This window comes from Tiliqua scincoides, chromosome 2 (genome assembly GCF_035046505.1).
Source record: "Tiliqua scincoides isolate rTilSci1 chromosome 2, rTilSci1.hap2, whole genome shotgun sequence".
Taxonomy (NCBI): Eukaryota; Metazoa; Chordata; class Lepidosauria; order Squamata; family Scincidae; genus Tiliqua; species Tiliqua scincoides.
The window spans coordinates 166,946,037-166,967,735 of NC_089822.1; the positions used below are offsets into that span (position 1 = coordinate 166,946,037).

Sequence of the window (21,699 nt, forward strand, 5' to 3'; positions counted from 1 at the left end):
TTGAAATGCTACCCGGCTCGTGCCAGCCAGGCATGTTTGCACTGATAGTTTCAAAGGGAGCTTGTCACTGTGAAGCCAAGCAAAACTGTTAGGATTACCTACTGCCTTTGAAGCACATTTGCTTTTCATTTAGCTTCTTTGGCAAAGATGCGTCAAAATAGACTCTTCCTTGGTATATATTTGCTTTTATATTCTATGCTCAAAATCATCTTAGACCTATCATGGCTTTTTGATATGATTATCCTAATCCACTTCCTGCAATTTAAATCCATGTTCATCAACACTCAGTGCCAATTCTGCCCCACAGCTCACTGCAGTCCTGTAGTGTCCTGGCTTAGCAGTCCTTCTGGGGTACTGGTAAGGCTCCTGGCAAGCAGTCAGGCAAGCTCCTGCCTGACTGAAAAGGATGAAAGGATAAAAAGGAGACGATTTGAAAAACAAACTACAGATATGGGGGAAAGAAGGGGGCTTGAGGTAAAATACAAGCTGTCTGTTGGATGTAAGAGACTCCACTAGCCCTTAACCAATCCTTAGGCTGTTGGAAATTGAGCTTTATGGACCACTTTGCATGATCACACTGGCAAGGAGATAATACAGTCAAGGGTGAGATGGGCCTGTGTTAAAGTGGTTGTGTGAGAGCCTCACTAGAACTACAACTGACTAACCAACCAACTTTATTATGCTGCCACTTGACCCATTCTTGGCAACTCTGTGGTGGTACAATAAACTCAGCTGAGTTGCAAGTAGTGTTTGTGGTGAAGCAACTGCATTTCTTCTCCAGTGGGAACACACCTAAGGCCAGGTACACTAACAACCCAAACCTATCTAGGGATGGCCTGCTGGATGCAGGACTGCCGGTACAGTGTCTACTGCAACCACCCTGTCATCCCAGGGGAGAGGCTGGGTGACAGCGGTGGAGAGATACCTTAGTGTCAACCACTGCATTGTCCCCAATATGGCTCCTCTGAGGAGGTTGCTGGGGGTGTGTCCAGCCCAGGTTGGGTGCTCAGGATTGGGTGGCTGCTGATCCTGCCTCTTCTAATTCCTGCACCTTTCTTGCCTCTCCGCCAGTTGGGTTCTGCTGGTGGCCTGTCTACACCGCACTGCTGGCAGTGCACGATTTTATAGCTGCCACGCCTATAGAGACGCTTCTGTGATGGTGGAGATGTCAATGTGCTGGTATACTTTGCAGAACGCCACCATTCCTATAGGATTGGGTTGTAAATCAACATTCTCACCACCAGGTTAAATTGAGTGCATGAATTGACCCTCTATCAAAGCCTAAAGCATGTTGCCATACTCCAGTAACCTGTAGATGGCGCCAAGGAAGGCAAGTCATATTTCTTGGGTGACCCTTTATTAGCAGTTTGTTGTATAATCTCTAGTACAGGGGTGTCAGACTCATTCCATACAGAGGGCCTCAGTTAGCATTCTTTGTGCCTGCTGAGAGCTGGAAATGACATTATTAAATAGAAAGTGACATCATTAAGCAGATGATGACCAGAAATAAGTACTTTGTTCTCAAATTAAAACTCATCAGCTGCAAATGACAGAAGAGAAAATGTGCAATTCTTATTCATATTTTCAAGATATGAGAGAGCCCTATTATCAATCTGTGAGAACAGATTATCAGAGATTAATCAGATTATTAATGTGAGAACATTATCAATCTGTGAGAATTATAATGGGGGCTGGATAAATGGCTTCTGTAGGCCACATTGGGCCCATAGGGCTTATGTTTGACACCCCTGCTCTGGCACATACACGGTTAGGTATGCTTTCAAAAGAATCAAAGGAGATGGCAGCAAATTATGACTTACACTATTTTTCACAAATGAAAGTTTGAAGTTTACAAAATTGGATGGAAATGCAATTGTTCCTTATGCTGCTTATTTTTCACAAATGTAACGGGAATATGATGCACAAGACCATGTTTTCAAGAATCTTCTGCTTTGTCCTGTGACATATGCACATTTTTCTGTTCCTTTTATCCAAGACCTGTAACAAAAGAAAGACATGAGCTATCTGCTGGAAAAGATGGAACGCTTTGTACAAGAAGCGGCAATGAGGTAACAAATGAGGTCACTTCAATTGCTCTCATCCTAGGGCCCTTGTCTGCAGCTGAGGAGATGTTGCTTATCTATAATCAGCTGGAAATAGAATTAAATAGTGACTCCATATGGCAGTTGATACAGCCCAGTTCTCCCCATAAAAATTGGATAAAGCCCACGAAGATCCCATTCCACTATCTGTAGTCAGAAGTGAGTCCCATTTAGCCAAGATCCTGCTTCTCTTGCATGTGATGTGCCCCTTAACCCATTTTTGCCCAGCCCACACATGTACACATTTGAACCCTGTTGCATATATGCAACTTTGGGCAGACAAGGCTTAATGTGTGGCTTCTTCCTTGCTCCTTTAAAAAAGGTTCCCTGTTCCATCATATTACATGCATCATTCCTGATGCAGAGTCCTTAATCAATCTGTTCCTGTTTCCTACACTGGTGGTGGGCTTTAATTACTGGTTTCCCCTTGCAGCCAAAAGAATTGCTCTTCTTTTTCCTTTGCTTTGGTGACTGCAAATATGAAATTGCAGTCTGAATTGAAATCTGAAAGTTGTTGGGTAAAATGTCTTGAGTGGTTTTTTGATGTGATGAACACCCCATGAATTGCCTCTTTTGGGCACCTCTGATATGGCAAAACAGTTTTCTGAATGTACCGATGCGTCAAAATTGCAATTCACCATTTTCAGGCTCAACCTATTCAACCTTAAGGGTTTTCAGGATCTAGTGAGCTGCATTCTTGACTCATGTCAAAGCATCCCAAGTCACTCTTGGAAAAATAATCACATAAAGAATGTGTATGTAAACTAGCATGAACATAAATGTAGCTATCTCACTCTGGTGTACACTCTGCTGCCTCCCTCTTTTAGAGCTTAATGGGCACTTTTGATCCAAGATATGAAGGTTCCATCTCTGTCAGTGGAATGCGTTTGGTCAACATGTCATAAAGCCTTGACCAGGTGGAAATGTGAAGCTCACCAATCGTCAGTATATGCATGGTACTTACGTATTGCGTTGGGATTTGCCATCCACCCACTTCCATCCTTCATCAGTATACCACTGGAGGCCAATCCAGTAATTAAATTGCTCTTCACGAACCAGAAAATCCTACAAAGTGATAAAAGCAGGAAGGGTTATGTGTGTCTGTTTCTCACACTACAAGAGTTTATCCAAATGATTAGCAAAAGAAGTGTTGGTGCCAGAAAAGAAACAGAACAAAAACATTGAGGGGCACAGAAGGGGGCAATTGCATGTTTAGGAAGTGAAGCAAGCTTTTGACCATGTTAGATTTCTGAAAGAAAAACAATGATGCATTTCGCATTTAATAGTCCTATCCAAACCATCAATAGAAGTGAACTCATGTTTTATATATAGCAGGGGTGTCCAAACATTTTGGCAGGAGGGCCACATCATCTCTCTGACACTGTGTCGGGGGCAGGGGGAAAAAAAGAATTTACATTTCAAATTTGAATAAATTTACATAAATGAATACATTAGAGATGGACCTTATATGGATGAATGAAGGTTTTGCAATAGCTCATGGCCTATAAAAGGCATGGCAGAGAAATTAAATGAGTTCTTTGCATCTGTCTTCACGGCAGAAGACCTCGGGCAGATACCGCTGCCCGAACGGCCCCTCCTGACCGAGGAGTTAAGTCAGATAGAGGTTAAAAGAGAAGATGTTTCAGACCTCATTGATAAATTAAAGATCAATAAGTCACCGGGCCCGGATGGCATCCACCCAAGAGTTATTAAGGAATTGAAGAATGAAGTTGCAGATCTCTTGACTAAGGTATGCAACTTGTCCCTCAAAACGGCCACGGTGCCAGAAGATTGGAGGATAGCAAATGTCACGCCTATTTTTGTCACGACCTGGAGACAGGGTTGAGCAGTGAAGTGGCTAAGTTTGCAGACGACACCAAACTTTTTTGAGTGGTGAAGACCAGAAGTGATTGTGAGGAGCTCCAGAAGGATCTCTCCAGACTGGCAGAATGGGCAGCAAAATGGCAGATGCACTTCAATGTCAGTAAGTGTAAAGTCATGCACATTGGGGCAAAAAATCAAAACTTTAGATATAGGCTGATGGGTTCTGAGCTGTCTGTGACAGATCAGGAGAGAGATCTTGGGGTGGTGGTGGACAGGTCGATGAAAGTATTGACCCAATGTGCGGCAGCAGTGAAGAAGGCCAATTCTATGCTTGGGATCATTAGGAAGCGTATTGAGAACAAAACGGCTAGTATTATAATGCCGTTGTACAAATCTATGATAAGGCCACACCTGGAGTATTGTGTCCAGTTCTGGTCACCGCATCTCAAAAAAGACATAGTGGAAATGGAAAAGGTGCAAAAGAGAGCGACTAAGATGATTACGGGGCTGGGGCACCTTCTTATGAGGAAAGGCTACGGCGTTTGGGCCTCTTCAGCCTAGAAAAGAGACGCCTGAGGGGGGACATGATTGAGACATACAAAATTATGCAGGGGATGGACAGAGTGGATAGGGAGATGCTCTTTACACTCTCACATAATACCAGAACCAGGGGACATACACTCAAATTGAGTGTTCGGCAGGTTAGGACAGACAAAAGAAAATATTTCTTTACTCAGCATGTGGTCGGTCTGTGGAACTCCTTGCCACAGGATGTGGTGCTGGCGTCTAGCCTAGATGCCTTTAAAAGGGGATTGGACAAGTTTCTGGAGGAAAAATTCATTATGGGGTACAAGCCATGATGTGTATGTGCAACCTCCTGATTTTAGAAATGGGTTATGTCAGAATGCCAGATGCAAGGGAGGGCACCAGGATGAGGTCTCTTGTTATCTGGTGTGCTCCCTGGGGCATTTGGTGGGCCGCTGTGAGATACAGGAAGCTGGACTAGATGGGCCTCTGGCCTGATCCAGTGGGGCTGTTCTTATGTTCTTATGTTCTTATGCCTTGCACAAAGCAAGACCAGCCTTTCCTTTGCTGCCACTGCTGCATCACAGATGTGAAACAGCAAGCAGTGGAGGGAGTCCTCATCCCACAGCTCAAGTGAGAGGTCAAACAGTTGGCCTGAGTTGCATCAGGCCAGCGCGGGCTCCAGCAAGTCTCCAGAGGACCAGAGGCTCACTGGGGACTGGGTGCTCCCTGAGGGCCGAACTGGGAGTCCTCAAGGGCCGCAAGTGGCCCCAGGGCAGGGGTTTGGGCACCCCTGATATATAGTAAAGTACTCTATGTGAACAGTGCCTTTACAGGGGACAAGGGGGTGAGCTATTTGTTGGGGGGAGGTGGAGAGACACTCCCTCTCTCTGGTGTTCCAATCACATTTTATTATTTGGCTGATAGCCTACCCCTCAAAACCAGAATCAGTGATAATAAATTACTGTCCACTCCGCATGTCCACTCCGCATTGGCGAAAGAAAGGAAAAGCAATATTGCTGAAGGGTGATAATTTTTCTGCTACATGGCCTAAAAAAAAAAACAGCCCCCCCCCCACAACAAAAGGCTTCAGCACTGACATAAGGCTACAGTCCTATGCACACGTTCCTGGGAGTAAGCCCCATCGAACATAATGGGGCTTACTTCTGAGTAGACCCGCTTAGGATTGGGCTGTAAATCAAATCCGAATCAAGGCAATAAAATCAGAAGCTTCACAAACTGGCAAATGGTTGCTGCAGGGTGTTCCTTTTAAAAAAGGTTAGGCCCAAAAATCCTAACCAACTTTTCAGCGCTGGCATAGCTGTGCCAATGGGGTGTGTGCTGCATCCTGCAGCTGGGTGGCAGTCACAGAGGCCTCCTCAAAGTCAGGGATGTTTGTTCCTTTACTTCTGAGCTGCATTGTCTTTATGTCGGTGCTGGAAAGTGGGTTAGGATTGCGCCCTTAGGTGACATTTTGCATACTAGTGGGATATACAGGGAGGCACAGTCCCTAAAGTATTTAACTAAATAAAGAAGATTAAACTCCTCATTAGAAATGTCCTGTAAGTTCTCTGTCACCTGCACAACCAGATTCTAGGCAGCAGCCCCACAATGATTATGAGACAAGGCCATGAAAGCAAATGTTAATGCTATGTTTATGGGTGTTTATAGCTAAATTAGTTTAAAACAAATTATTGGTTTATATGTTTAAGAAATAGAGAAAATGTTCATATGCTTATGCTCACAAACAAGCTTAAATTCATTTTGCTCTCTCTCTCTTGGAGAAAGTCTGCAAACTGCAAATTGCAAGCAGGCTGTAAATTAGTCTCAAGGAATGTTTCTGGGCAAACTGCCAAGGCATCAGATAAGGTTCAAAAAGGGAGTATGAAGCTGGAATTTCATCTGAAGCTTAATTGCTAGTATGCCAAATGAAAACAAGTAGTAAATCAAAAATACAGTCTAATAAGCACTGAGAGAATTATTTAAACCAGAGCATCACAGAAGTGTCAAATAAATCACTAAGTTAGCATGCATACCAAATATTCTCCAATATTTAATAGTTAATAGTTATAAAGTGTAACTAACACACACATATAAGGATGTAATAGTTTAGGAATAAGTTTTACTGTTTGAAAGTTAATAATAGCATAAAATTACACAGAAAGGTGAAAAACTATTAAAAGGCTTAAAGCCACAAGTTTGAAAATGTAATTCAAATGTAACCTTGAAAGGCAGGTGTCTGGCAAAAGTTAATTAGGAGAGTCTGACAAGGAGGCATAAGACTCTTATCTTAGGCAAAAGATACTTTTAATTGGAACTAAAGAGTTACAACTCAAAGAGAGACAGATTTAGATAGCAAATAGGGAGGAGCCAGGAAGCAGTGCCCTTGCAACAATTAATTAGGAAGAATTATATCTCTCTTGGCACCAAGAAGCAAAAACCAAAGGTTATACACAGGTTAGAAGCATTTTAATGAGGAGATCTAAGCGGACAGTTTATCTTGTTTGGCAGATGGAAATAACAGAGATACAGACACCTGCAAACAATCAGCTAGACAGAAGATAACAGATAAGCAATAACATTCCAGAGAAAGTCCCCTAATTAAGCCAAAACATAATAAGAGCCTCTAAGCTGACAGAAAAAGCTGAATTTTGTTAGAAAGAGTTCTTAAAATCCTTTTTACAATAAGAAGTTAGTTTGTCTTGTATTAAATATATGTTTATACCACTATACATAACAGGTTACATATAGAGAATTACACATAGAATAGAGGAAAGATCAAAGGCTTAGTTAAACAGAGGTTGGCAGAAAGCCCACAGTGATTGATGGGACCAGACAGAAAGGAATGTTAGAAAGATAACACTGGTAACTCTGTCAGGGTCAGAAATAAGCACAAGACATACCAAAGCTAGTAAATGAGTAAATAGTGCCATCTAGTGGTTGTTGGAAACAATGTTTTCTATATGTCTTAATGTAAATTTTTGCCTTTTTTGGAACTTGTAACTTGAAACCAACCAATCAAATGTTTGTAAAGTTATCTGTGGCCAACCCTGAGAAAGCCCCCATTTCTGATGTCACACACCAGCCAATGAGAAGTGTAAGACTCCTCAAACAAAGGAGCCAGAATCAAATATAAGTGAGAGGCTCACACTGGAAAATCGCTTTCTCTGAGGGCTTTGAGAGTTCCCACATAGCTCTCATTGCTCTCTTTGCTTTGGACAGGAGTCCCTGAGAAGCCCATTGCTGGCAATGAAATAAAGCTTGCAGACGATCACCACTCTTGCCTACTGAGTTTGCTTTTGACCTTGCCACAATAAGGACTGTGCTGTTTATCACAAGCACAGTGATATCTTCTACATTTTCATGGGTAAAATGCTAATTGGGTAAGAGGCACTTTTTCAAGTGGGTGCTCCTTTTTTTAGCAGGGGGAGAGTAACTGGCCCACCTCACCCCAGCACTGTCTGTTCCAGTGGCTATCTGCTGGTATTCATTTGCATCTTTTTAGATTGTGAGCCCTTTTGGAACAGGGAGCCATTTAGTTATTTGATTTTTCTCTGTAAACCGCTTTGTGAACTTTTAGTTGAAAAGCGGTATATAAATACTGTTAATAATAATAGATGTTGCACTTTTAATGCTCAGAAAATGCAGTGTCCTCTCTTGCAGCAGAAGAGCCCCCTTGAAGGAATTCATCAAGAAGGATGCCAAGCAACATATCACTAACAACTGCACATGATTATATTAAAAAAAAACTCTGGGAAGGTCCTACTTTCATAGAGTGAACAAAGTTCCAAGGCTACAACTCTTTAGTGAAGACCAAATAAAGGCCATAATAATCTAGTGCAGAATTAAGCACATGTAAGTTCACTTATTTCAATGTGTTTTAGCATAGGGAAAACTGTGTTGGATTGTGGACCACATGTGTGCATGTGGTTAGGTGATTTTTAAAGATGGCTGACTGGGCTGTCTGAATCCCAATGGATCATTTTAAATGTGCATACACATAAGGTTGTAAGAGGAGTCCATCTGCTGGATCTGACCATCAAGTCCAACATTCTGTCTCCCACAGTGGCTGGCCAGATGTGTCCAGGAATCCCACAAGTCGAACATGAAGGCAACAGCTTCTCACTGTTGCTCTCCAGCATCTGGTCTTAAGAGGAATACCACCTCTGAGCCTGGAGGGTTAATTAAGCTATCAAGGCTCATACCCACTGATAGACTTTTCCTCCATACATTTGTCAGATTCTGCATTTGTGCCATTAAACCTTGTGGTCATCACCACATCTTGTGGCAGCAAGCTCTATAAATTATTCCTGTGTTGCATGAAGAAATAGTTTCTCTTGTTTGTCCTGAGTCAGTTACTTGAATGGCCCTGAATTCTAGCATTGAGAAGAAGAACACATTTTTTTCCTATATACGTCACATAATTTACGTATTTACATGAATTAACCAGCGAGTGTGCAATGGCTAGTCATTTTCCCTTCTGGAGGATAAGGCAGCTTTGGGGTCTGGGGAGTGTGCTGATGAAGAATCTTGAGCCAAGCGGACAGAATACAGTCATCCTTCTCATAATGATGCCGTTGGGTGTCTCTTTCCAGTGCTCAGCTACTCTTAAATAACAAAGTTTATAACCCTTTTCATTGGGGAAGGAATCTGGAACATTTGACTATAAAATCCAAATGTGTCTTGGCAATGATCAGGAAACAGATGGCAAGGGGAAAAGAGTGCGGCCATAATTTATACTAAGAAGCCATTATCAAAACTGAAAAAATGGTAATGGCCAGGGGTTGGTCTGGAAGAATGATGCATTTTTGTGAAGTGTTATAAATATTGGAAGAATAGAACCGGGGGGGGGGGGGGCTGGGAAAAAGGACAGGGTTTAGGGTTTGTGCAAGATACCAACGCTTTGTTCCAGGAAAGTCAGGAATGGTTCACCTGTTCCTCTGTGTTAGATTGAGTGGTCACAACCAGCTGTGCGCCAAGACTATCGCAGATGTTGTTTGCCAATGTCCAGGAGCCTGCTTTAGTAGAGAAGAAGTAGCATTTTGTCTGGAACTTCTGCCAGCCATCTTGGCACTGTGGAATAACTGCACATGGTATTGAAAGGCTTCTGTAACTCCAGAATTAATGCATGCCCTAGCAGTTCCAGGACTGCTATTGTCAATTTTTCATACCAGTACTTGATGAACAAATGAACAAAGCAATCCACAAGCCCCATCCCTTGACTTCCCCCAGCCCAGCCAAGTCAGACTCCCTCCCTCCTCCGTACCTACAGGGACCAGTAGAAAAGATGGAATTCCAGCACTGCTTTGTACCCATTCAACCCATGAACGCCTGCCGGAATCTCCATATTGTATTATTTTGACATGGATCATCTGTTTACACCTTCCTCAAAGGGCTCAGGGCTACATACATAATGTTTTGCCCTTACTGCCAACTGGAATAAGGAATTATTGCTGTGGATCACCACTTCAGGCTTGGGTTTTAACATAATTCAACCCTTTTTACTTTCTGAGGACTGTTCAGCTTTTAAACTCATCTTCCCCATAATATTCTGGCTATTGTATTGCCTCCCCCCCCCCTACCTGCCACACCTATACATTGAAACCACCCTGAGAAAAAAACAGGGCACAAACTCTAGAAGTTACTGGGAGACAGGGGGCCTGAGATGCTGTGGTCCACGGGGTCACAAAGAGTTGGACACAACTTAATGAGCGAACAACAACAATGCTCTCTGCCGTGAAAGCCACGTCTGTCACTGAATACTTAGGAAGCTGGACCTAATTTTGCTCCACACATTTAATGATCTCCAAAAAACCACAAGACAACTTCAAATGTGGTCCTTATTGGCAAGTACATGAGAAACACAAGTGACCCCACTAGTTCCCCAAAGTACAATAATAGGCTTTGATAGTGTATATGGAGAAAATATGATGTATGCTTTGCAAATTAGATGGGAAGCAAACTAACAGAGCAATCCTAGGCATTTCTACTCAGAAGTAAGTCTCACTGTGTTCAAAGAGGCTTACGCTCAGAAAAGTGTGTTTAGGTTTTTGACCCAGAAGAGACAGGCAGTACAATCCTATCCAGGGCCTCCAAGATCCTCCCCCTCCCACCCCCAAACAGCCCCAGCTTGGCCTGCTCTCCTCCCCTGATGATGTATCTTGTAATCCAGAAGGATGATGTAAAAATCGCTTTGTCGTTCTATAGGCAGTACTCCCAGGGCAAATGGCCAGAGCTGTGCACAGTTGACAGCAGCCTGCTGAACTTCCTCCTTCATCCCATGCTGTTGGGGGGGGGGGTGGAGGAGGATCGTGAGCAGCCTGGGGAAGAGAACAGGCCCAGCTGAGGGCTGTTTGGGGGCAGGAGGAAGAGAATCTTGGAGCAGTGGTGTATGCCAAGACCCTATTCCACCTTTTCCTGGCCTGACATGCTCCCCTGATTCTTCCTGGACTTACGCCAATTGAAGAGCTGCTGTGGAACTGAGGAGACCCATTGCAGGCCAGGTGGCATATCGAGAGGTAAATAAGAAAGATTTTTGCTTACCTCTCCAGGGCCTCCCCCTCCATAGCCTGCAGCACATGCTTCATTAGTGGCACTGTGTGCTACGGGCTGGCAGGGGAAAGGATCTGGCCATCAGTCTCTATTTCCACCTAATCTGTTTTTTTATTTATTTCACTTTAATAGTTTTGAAATGCCTGCTCTAAAAGAGCCTGATTGATTTGCAATTTGTATATAGTGCCATTGAACATCCTGATACAGTTACAGTCCTGAAGATCTGAAACAAAAATTCATAAACAAATACCAACAAACGGCACAATCTAAACATTACTGAAGGCCTGGACGGATTCCCTGGCCTTTTAAACCACTCGTGGTGGTTTTATGTTTAATTCTTGTGCTATTTATTGGCTGCTGTTCCTGTTTTGCTATCTGTCATCTTCTTTTATTAGAATGGATTATTTTTAACAATTTCTTACGATGCATTAGCTGTTGTCTTGTAGTGTTCCAGGTCTTATATTAAACTCACATTTCCAAATGGCCAGCACCAAAGCAGCTGTTGCAATTAACAGGGTAGCACACACCAGAACATAAAGGACAATGATGGATGCTCTCCGACAGCAGCATCCTGTTTGACCAGTAAGCGTGGGTGAAGACACATCTGTGAATAATCAACAGCAAGCTAAGTGGTTATAGCATAGGATAATTGGTACCCAGCAGGACAAATGTAACCAGCATAAAAATAAAAGATCAGCGGTCAGCCCACATGTATAGGAGAGGGCATGTCAAAAAGCATCTAAAGTTCCCAAACACAGGGGAGTTGGAAACCAGGTAAGTGTTTGCGTAGGTGGGGAGGGGGGCAGCGACAGTGCTGCCAAGATTGCAGTGCTGCCGCTGCCAAGTGGCTTTTCTTATCTACCTGGGAATATCAGGGTAATGATGCTGGGACCCCAAATCTACTTCTTTGTTTCTGTGTTCCATTCATATGCTGCCTGGAACTCTCTATGTGGAGTTCCCAGGTGGTCCAAGCACTACCCAAAACCTAGATCTACTTAGCTTCAACAAGATGGCTAATTTATGTGCCCTCACACCTTGCCAATTACCTGCTCCACAGCCCATCAGCTTGTGGAGCAAAGAGATAATGGGTGCAATTCAAAGGTGCCCATGGGCTGACTCAAGTCCCTTGCGCTGGCCCAGGATGGTCATAAACGTGCTATAAGGTACGTTTGCGCCTCCTCAAGAAGAAGCTGGGCCGGCGCTCAAAGAAGCGCTGGCCTGCGGAGGCTGATGCAAACCTCTGCGGCGGCTTCCTCCTCGCAAGTTGTATCGGTCCAGCCGGGCATCAGTCCAGCTGGGCTGACGCAACGAAGAAAGGTAGGCAGGGGAGGCAAGGAGGAGGCGGGAGGGAGGCGTTCCTGGATGGGGGAGGGCAGGTGGTGGGCAGCCCTGGGGGCAGGTGGGTGGGGAGCAGGAGGCGGGGCTGGGATCTGGCAGTTCCACCTCATGAGGTGGCGCAAGTCTGAGAAGACCTATAGGCACCAGTGGCCTTACCCGGAGGTAAGGGGAAATGTTTCCCCTTGCCTCTGGCTGAGCCGCTTATGGCCATAATCCTGTGCTGGATACAGCACTAGCCTCTTGGCTTGCCTATCCAGCGCAGGATAGGATTGTGCCTGAAATGCTGAGGCCTGTCTCTGGATTGTGAGTTCATGTCACAGCTCTGCTTCAGAAAGGTGAAAATGTGATGTGACTCAGCTCCTGGGCTGCACCAACCTCCATCTCGGGCAACCTCTGCTTCTCATGATTTGTACACGTCTGTTGTTTAAACAGTCAACAGTCCACAAAACCTTTATTAGGCATAAATCTGTTGTTTAAAGAGGTTCTAGTGGGAGCTCTGTTAGGGATGACAGGGTGAGGCCTTGCAAAGATTTCCTGACTGCATGTTAAGGCTTTCCGTTGCTTCCACAATCAGAACCACCGCAAAGACTCTTGAATTTTAGGCCCAAGAAGAGCTTCCTGTTTTGTTAATAATCCTTTACCTGGTTTTGCTTCCACTTTGGGCTGTGGGACAGGCTGTGGACATCTCAGCAGATGTGGAGCTATAACATTCTCATAATCCTGTTCAGCACAGTCTTCAGAATTGTCTTCAGAAAGAAACAAGAGCTCAGTCTCATGCGAACACATGCATGCTCCCCTCAAAACAACTGTGCATGTGGCTAATGTACAAGTTAACAATACACAATTAGAATTGCTATGACACCTGTGACTGCAGCAGCTGGAAACAGTGTGCCCACAATTGTGAAAATGGCTATTGACTATGTCTGTGTGTCTGCTTGGTAAACACTAATGCGTCTTCATGTGGGCATGCACCTGCAGACACAATAGCATGGAAGAATTGAGTGGCCTTAGAGAAGTGACTTGACCCTAAATGTCTATCAGTATCCTAGAATTCATGTCCATACATGCCAATTCAAAGCAGATCTGTGGCCTCAGCTGTGTGGCAGAAGCAATGTATAAACCAACAGGACCATGCAGCTTTTCAGCAGTGATTCACACAATCACAAGAGAATTTTAAAAATCATCCTATTCTTGTGTGACTCAGCATGGGAAACCTATGTGGTTATACACTGTTTTTTCTATGAAACCATAAGATCAATCTGCATTGGAACTTTAAATTCTGCAGATATGGGAGTGATCACTAACGCCTAAATCCTAACCAATTTTCCAGCGCTGACATAGCTATGTCAATGGGGTATGTGCTGCATCCTGCAGTTGGATGGCAATCATGAAGGCCTCCTCAAGGTAAGGGAATATTTGTTTCCTTACCTTGGAGCTGTATTGCCCTTAGTTTGCTGCTGAAAAGTTGGTTAGGATTGTGCCCTAAGTGAATAGTCACTATCACACTCAGGGCTTTTTTTCTAATGGAACGCGGGGGGACGGAGTTCTGGCACCTTTTTGCAGGGGCCCCTCCCCTTTGGAGGCATTCCAGGAGGGGGGGAGCAAAATAAGAGGCATTTGCTGGGTGGGTGCTGGGGGGTGCAGGGTAGGCGGGCGCCTGGCCCCTGCCTGACCGCACAACGACCCCCTCCTGCCCCGTCTCCAAGCTCTCGCCTGAGCCCAGCCTGCCTCCCCTCCTCCCGCGCTCTGCTTCCCAGCGCAACTTCCAAGCCGGTGGAGGGCGCGGGGGGACACGCGCCGACACTGAGGAGGAGGACGGACAGCCAGCCAGCCAGCCAGCCAGCCAGGGAGACGGGCTGTGGCACCCAAGGAATGCCCAGGTACTGGCTTGGCAGAGGAGGAGGGGAAGGAAGCTGGCTGGTGCAGCCCCCGTGCCAATCTGCAGCATTAGCCTAGGCGTGTCTACTCAGAAGTATGTCTCATTGTGCTCAATGGGGCTTGCTCCTGGGAAAGGGTGCATAGCCTTGCAGCCTGAGAGCCCAAGCATGTCTACTCAGAATTAAGTTCCATTGTGTTCAATGGGGCTTACTCCCAGAAAAGTTTCATAGCCTTGCAGCCTGAGTAGGCAGGCAGAGGAAGGGCTCTGAGGCTGCAGGCCTCTCCACACTTTCCTGGGAGGAAGCCCCACTGCCTCTAATGGGACTGACTTCTGAGTAGACAGGCACAGGATTGGGCCCTGAGGCTGCCACCCTATCCACAGTAAGCCCCATTCACTAAAGTGGACTTCTGAGTAGACATGCATAGGATTGGGCTCTTAGGCTGCAATCCTAGGCACTTTCCTGGGAGTAAGCTCCATTGACTAGAACAAGACTTACTTCAGAGTAGACATACCTAGGATTGGGCTCTTAATCCTGACAGAGATATATATCTGCACCCGTTTTCACATGCTAAGGGCAGGTGAAAAGGGATTCTACGTGTGTACAATGTCCTGTCCAGCCTTGCCGGAGATCCTCCTCGTCCTTCCCCCACAAGCATGCCTTCAGCCAGCCAGCGTTTGCAGATCCTCTCCAGCAATGCACAGCAGCTGCTCAGGGCAGCAGAGAACATACAATTGCATGCCAAGCACCTTCCCAAAGACACAGAGTATTCTGATACCTGAATTAAACCATATTTAATCGCTTGTTTGCAAACATAGCTGTTTCTATGTGCACCTAAGGACCCCCTCTCGTGTAAGAATTCCTTTTTTGTTCTTACTCCCACAGTTGCTTAATTTTATTACATGGAACTCATGTAAGCCATTTTTTGGAATCCATTCACTGCTTCCTCTCCTCAAAGTAGTGCCACACTACATACTACACGCTACAAGTGCACCTGTACAGTATTTTTCCCCATGTGTAGAAAAAATAGCTAGGGGGAAGGGGATGTGGAGATTGACAGCCCAATCCTATGCATGTCTACTCAGAAGTAAGTTCATCTTTAGGGGGGAAGCACATAAAAAATATTTTATTTCTCCAATAAAAAATGGTTTATAAATAAATAAATAAATAAATATTAACAAGTTGTGAGTTCCTGCACTTTTTTATTTACAAAAAAAGCACTGATCACACTTGTCTGGAGTGTGAACTATTGGAGACAGTTCTCTAAGCTACGGTGGAAGTCATAAATTTCTTTCTTTCACTGACTCATATTCTCATACCAACAAGCACTTTATTTCTAAGCTCTGACTACTGATTCAAAAATGGAATATCGAGAAGTGAGTCATTTTCCCAGTGAGCTTCCAGAACTTTATATACAGACACACATACTTATCTCTTATATATGTGTTACCTGCAGCCACCACCTTGAGAGCAGACGCTACAGAGGGGGCATGGCTTGGGTATGGGATGGGGCTATGGGGGCATCATGAAGGGCTCCAGCACTTCAGCATTGGCCACTATGCCACACTGAAAGCTATAGGAAGTGGTGAGGTCACCCAGGGAGACTGTACATGGGAACAGTAAAGTGCCAAGAGCAGAAACAGTTGAAGAGGTTCCCTGTATGGAAAAGAGCAGTTAGACAGTTTGGAGGAGAAACAGCTTGGGACAGAATCACAGAGCCTTGGGGCAAAACAGAAGCCAAGCAAGAGAGGGTGATCAACTACATTCAAGATGGCAGATTTAATGTGCAACTTACAGAAATTTGGGAAGGGGCTGCAACTTGAAGAACTCTACATCTGTGTGTAAACTATCAACATTTTCCCACAAGGTAAAACAGGGGCGAAACAAGGTCATTATGTTACCAGAGACAAACACCAAAAGGGACAGTTGGAGGGGTGTGTGCACAATATGTAACACTACAGTGTGGTAATGGGCAGCCCCAGAGATGTCCTTAAATACTGTAGTATGGTTCTTTTAGGAAAAGCTCTGAACTGGAAGTCAGAAGATATTGGCTACAGGATTAGGCCATTAAACCAGGAAGAAAATATTGGGATAGGAGCAAGTCAATGAGAAAAGCTGGTGAGAAAGCTCAGTGCCAAAACTGAACAGTGGCTTCCTACCAATTCTGGGGAGGGACGATAGCAGAGCACCTGACTGTCATGCAGAAAGTCACAGGGTCAATCATCAGTATCTCCAGATAGTGCTGGGAAATTGCTTCTGAAATTGTAGGCAGTTGCTGCTAGTTTGTGTCCATGCTGAGCCGGATTGAGAGGGTTCTGATTAAGCCAGCTTCCTATGTAAGGTTCCTCCATTACTGAAATGGTAATGCATTTCAAAGAACTGAAAGAACTCCTCTTGATGCTTTTAGTCAGGGATTGCTCAGATTTAACCTGGCCAGGTGGCCTTTGCTGAGCCTGCAAAGAACTCCTCTTGATGCTTTTAGTCAAGAATTGCTCAGATTTAACCTGGCCAGGTGGTCTTTGCTGAGCCTCAGAGGCAAGCTCCGTTCTGCCCATAGCAGAGTTAATTATTCTCCCTCCAATAAGGGATGAGTCTCACCTCTCAAAGGCTGTTTCTCTCATTAGGGCAAACAATATATTCCAGCACAACAATGTGGTGAAGCTAGAAAAGGGAAGGACTCTCCAAGGGTTGGTTTGTCCCCATCCCAGTTCCTACCTGGCTTCCAATGTGCCATGTCTTCTCTCACAGTGTAGCGTAGCTCCAGTGCTCCAGAACAGCTTGGACACTAGATACAGATGGTTGTATAATAAGATATGACTACTTCCCCAAAGCCAGCCACTGATTTAAGGGTGACTGCAGCACAGCGTTTGCGTCTTGCAAAACTCTCGTCGGCTCTTTCTGCAATTCTGAAACCACAAGCAGCAGGTTCCCATCATGACTCCTTTGCCAGCCCCTTCAGTTCCTTCTGCCTGCTGAGTGAGAGGTACTGAAAGGTGGCAGCTTCACATGGCACCATGTTGAATACGTCCTGTTCCCAAATGACCTGTGTCACTCATGACAAGGGGCTACAAAACTGGTAGAATCACATATCCTTAACCATACACAAAAATCCATTTTCTCTTAAGGATAAGGTTCCAGGAGCAAAACATGCCCCAGCAAGATGCTCCTGCTCCTCTTCTTCCTGAGACAGCCCAGAGGAGAGTGCACTCTTGGTCAGGTTTCCTCTCTTGGATGGCCAAGAGAACCACTGAGTAGCTGTGATAAGCCAAGAGAGGCAACCTGGCTAAGGGCCCAATCCTATACAATTTTCCAGTGCCAGTGCAGCTATGTCAATGGGGTGTGTGCTGCATCCTGTGGCGGGGAGGCAGTGACAGAGGCCTCCTCAAGGTATGGGAACATTTGTTCCCTTATCTCGGGGCTGCATTGCAGCTGCACCGATGCTGGAAAGTTGGATAGAATTGGGCCCTTAGACAGCGCACTCAGCTAGGGTTGCACTCTTGGCTGACTTTTGGCTTGCTCTCTCTTTCAGATGGCTAAGAGTGAGCCAGTGTCTGGGCAGAGGCAGAATGTTCAGGGGCACCCCTACTGGAATATCCCACCACTCACCCCAACCTACCAGCTGAAGTTGCCATTTCACCCGGCATCATAATCAGATGGCGAAAGGGGAAAGAGATCTATGTTCTTGTACCCCTGCATAGCCCACTGTGGTCAGCAATGACGGGGTAAAAGAGACTGGCTCCCCTTGTGGGGGATATTACTATGGGAGTACGTACTTGCAGCACTGACAAGGTCAGTCTGGGAGCATCAGACAGTTTTTGAAAAGGGGAAATTTAAAGAAAAGTTAGTGAAACTCAAGACGGTGCCCACAGAAAGAAATGTATCTTGCAGGTTGCTGTCATACAGCTTCACAAACAGTAAGTGTCCTATGTCATCCTGCCAAGATGCCAGTGTTGCTTCTGCATTTTTGTCTTGTTGAAAACAGAGTTCTATTTGTTACTTTCACATGTCTGTTGTTTGCTGGGCTTGAATCACAGTCAGGTTTATTGCTTCTTCTAAAACCCCTTTTTAAAAATCACCTACCATCCTCCCACATGTTAAATTATTGCCCATGGCCAGAGATTTCAAGGCACAAACCAAATATCACAAGGAAAAAGTAAGTTATGGATGCCTGACCTTTGACCAGTTCTTTGACCCAGTTCTTGTGGACAGGAATGAGTCCACAATCCATCTATCTCCATAGGCTACAGGCCTTTTTACATGTGAGGTGTAACTGTTCTAGTAGAGCATCCACTTACACCAGTGTCTGAATTTAGGGTTATATCTGATTTAAAGATCTTGACCACAGGCCTATCTACATATGATATTAATGTGAGACCTTCTGCATCTGACAAAACGGTTTGTAATCCACAAAAGTGTTATGCCAGACTAATTGTGTTAGTTTTTAAGGTGCAACACAGGACTCTGTGTGCGCAAAATCCAGATTTGATAACTCCTAGTCCAACTTGCATAATCCCAAGTGCAGATGAGACTATCATCACAAACCCAGTCCTGTTTTGAAAACTGTCAAGGTCCACTGTATCTCTGACCTAGTGGCATCACTAGGGTTTGCACCACCCAGTGCAGAAGGCTAGTGTGTCACCCCTATGACGGACCTCTGCCCATGCAGTAGGTGGGGTAATGCCCCGGGCGATGGGTGTAGTGATGTACCATTGCCCAACCCCCGCTTGTTTCTGGCTATAACTTTTATACAGAATAGAAATATTTCAACGCGGGTTATTTCATTGCATTCTGTATGAAATTACTCATCGATTGATATATATCATGATGGTATTATTCAAAAATACCAAGATTTAAAACATTTTGGCCAGTAGTGGTGTCGCCCCCCTGTGAGCCTCACCTGGTGTGGCCCGCACTCCCCTAGCATCGCCACTGCGAGTCTGACTAATCTTACACATTCCTGGCCCATTGACTTAACACTCCCAATGAGCCAAAAAAGCATGTTCCCAATTTATTGTGTATCCTACCCTCTCAAGGGTCTTAACACACCTTAAGAGTGTAGGACACTGAGGCAAAAGCCACAAACTGAGTACCAGTTCTTGCACATGTTCACCTGACTGGCAAACACACCAAACAAGTGGACATATGAATCCTCAGAACAACTTGTCCTCCTGTCACTGCCACCACCCCCTCTAGACAGCCAGTCCTTCAGCCAAGGGGAAGGTGACATCCTACAAGCTAACTCCCCAGTTCCTGCAAGCCCTGAACTCCCAAGGCTCAAGTTCATTTGAGTTACAGAGTGGCCTAAGCTAGATGAATCCAGTTCTTTTGTACTCAGACAGATACAGGCCTGTAGTTTTAAGTTTATTTAAAAAATAGGATACATATTATTTGAAAGGCACTTAAGATATTTGAGACAATACATACATTACACATACAATGATAAAACAATAAAGCTAAGCTCCTAAGCTTACATGTTCCTATGCTCAACTGGATCTTTCCAACTTCTGAGCATAAGCAAAGGGTAGTTCTTCTACCTGTCATATCATGGCTGATGCGAACAGACGTCCATGATGGAATGGCAAAGAGCAGCACATCCCCTCCCAACTACAGGGATTTTTAATACTTTAAACTTAACTCTTAATCAACCAGAGGGGCTGTGAACATTTGGAACTTTTTTTCTTTCAGCATCATATAGGGCTGGTTCTTAAAAATGTTATCCTAACATCTAACATTTGAAAAAGATTTCCAGCCACTTCATTACAAATTCCTAATGGTTTCACCTGTGCTGCAGACACCACCACCATTTTCTTTTTATACAAAGATAAATGATATGCCAACCCTAGACAGAAATCATTTATCATATTAGTTCCCCTTTGTTTTGAGTCTTTTGAACCATTGGAATGTAGAATTAAGATCACTTCACTTTACCTGAGAGAGTTTATACATATGTTAAACTCAGGTTTTCAAGCCTGGTTTGGAAGACAAGCACCAACCATAATTTGCAGATTCACATGTACAGCAGTGGCAAATTATGGTTTTCTATAAATCAGAGAATAACTAATTAAGTGGATTGTATGAGAGAAGGAGATAGGGGGATAGAAAGTGTGCAAACCCAAAGTTTAGTCATATAATATGGCCAGGATTTGGCACTACATGCAAAACAAGTTACATTTTATGGAGATGGAGAATAAAGCCACTGAATGTACTTTACCTAGTTGATTACACTGTTGCGTTACCATCTTGTGAAAGAATTACCGGAAATCTTGTGGGGATTGCAGCAAAAGACTACCAAGCAATCTTCCCTAAAGAACATGCATGTATCCCTCCAATAAGTACAGCATATACTTCATATACATATAAAGTATGTATATATAGTGTATATATTTACATACATACAAAGTATGTTAGAGAAGTATTAGAAGGATGTTTTCTAATTAATTTCAAAGTAAGGAAAAGAAGAGGTAAATTGAACAAAGGACTACTTTTTACATAGGAGCTTTTTGGGGAAAGACAGGCAACTACACAGAATTCCAAGGCCATAAAATAGAGACATTTTCATGACATCAGCAGAAAGGTAGGGGTTACTTTTGGATAAAATAAAGTAGATCTTGTTCACAAGCTTCTTTGCTTGTGTAACATTTCCACATAAAATAATATTTTCTTTTTGTCAAGGGCTTTCATTTTTCATTACACTCCTGAAAAATATTTATAACCATAAACTCTTCCTTCCTCTTTTGAAAATGCGATGAGCAAAACTATTTTTCATGGAATTCGCATGAATCAACCAGCTTCACTTGCAACCACAGCCATATCTGTGTTTTACAGAGAAAAGTGGAAACTCCCAAACTGCCCAACTCCAATGAATATGCACTGAAAAGTAAAAATATTGTAAAGCAGACTGTTTACTGAATACAGGTTGAGTCTCATTATTTGCGTGGGTTCCCAGAACTCACATGGATGGCAAAAATGGAACTATAGCAAATCAATTTAAAAAAACAAAGTCCTTTGCTCCCCTGTTTTAAAAACAGCCTTGCTGATCTTTATGATGTTAAGATGTTAAGACCACAATCCAACAATCAGTCTCTCTCTAGGCGCTTAGAAAGGACTATCTTTCTTTCACATGTTCAGGGGAAAGGGAGGGGGTAGTTTGGAGAGAGAATGATTGATGGATTTGTCAGCTGGCTGCCCTCTTACTATTGTACTGTTTTCCTTTTATTTAAAGGGCCCTTCTCATCTTGTTGAGATAAAAATCTCTACAACAGTAAAGAAAGCATTTTAAAGGGGTGCATTTTTCCCCTTCTCCAGGGATCAGTACATTCCTTCTCCTTTGCAGTGGCCCTTCCTGTTGAGTCAAATCCCTGTATAACAAGGTTGGACCTGTATGTTCATTTAATCAGTCTTAGAGATTGATATCTCACTTCTAGCTGCATACTCTGTGTTGATGGCATTACAAAAACACATCCTTCTCCCATACCACAACA

At 44.1% G+C, this 21,699-nt stretch overlaps 1 protein-coding gene across 2 annotated transcripts; it reads right to left on the reverse strand.

Moving 5' to 3' along the window:
* Positions 1-942: 942 nt before the first annotated feature.
* On the reverse strand, positions 943-17,016 carry LOC136640296 (C-type lectin domain family 2 member B-like). 2 transcript variants are annotated; one of them, XM_066615313.1, is made up of 6 exons: positions 16,934-17,016; positions 12,983-13,087; positions 11,476-11,607; positions 9,384-9,469; positions 3,067-3,167; positions 943-1,998 (listed from the first exon to the last, which is right to left on the reverse strand). In XM_066615313.1, the coding sequence occupies exons 1-6, from the start codon at positions 16,950-16,952 to the stop codon at positions 1,890-1,892; spliced, it is 552 nt and encodes a 183-aa protein (XP_066471410.1). In that variant the 5' UTR covers positions 16,953-17,016; the 3' UTR covers positions 943-1,889. The 2 variants fall into 2 exon arrangements, with proteins under 2 accessions (XP_066471410.1, XP_066471409.1); XM_066615312.1 differs by having other exon boundaries at positions 9,384-9,535.
* Between the last annotated feature and the right edge of the window lie 4,683 nt (positions 17,017-21,699).

What these genes read in the sequence shown, in the direction of transcription:
- LOC136640296 (XM_066615312.1), bottom strand. An exon ending in CAAAGTGGAAGCAAAACCAG is followed by an intron (nt 11,608 to 12,982) that starts GTAAAGGATTAT and finishes GATTATTCACAG; the next exon opens with ATGTGTCTTCACCCACGCTT. An exon ending in GGTGCTGGCCATTTGGAAAT is followed by an intron (nt 9,536 to 11,475) that starts GTGAGTTTAATA and finishes TACCATGTGCAG; the next exon opens with TTATTCCACAGTGCCAAGAT.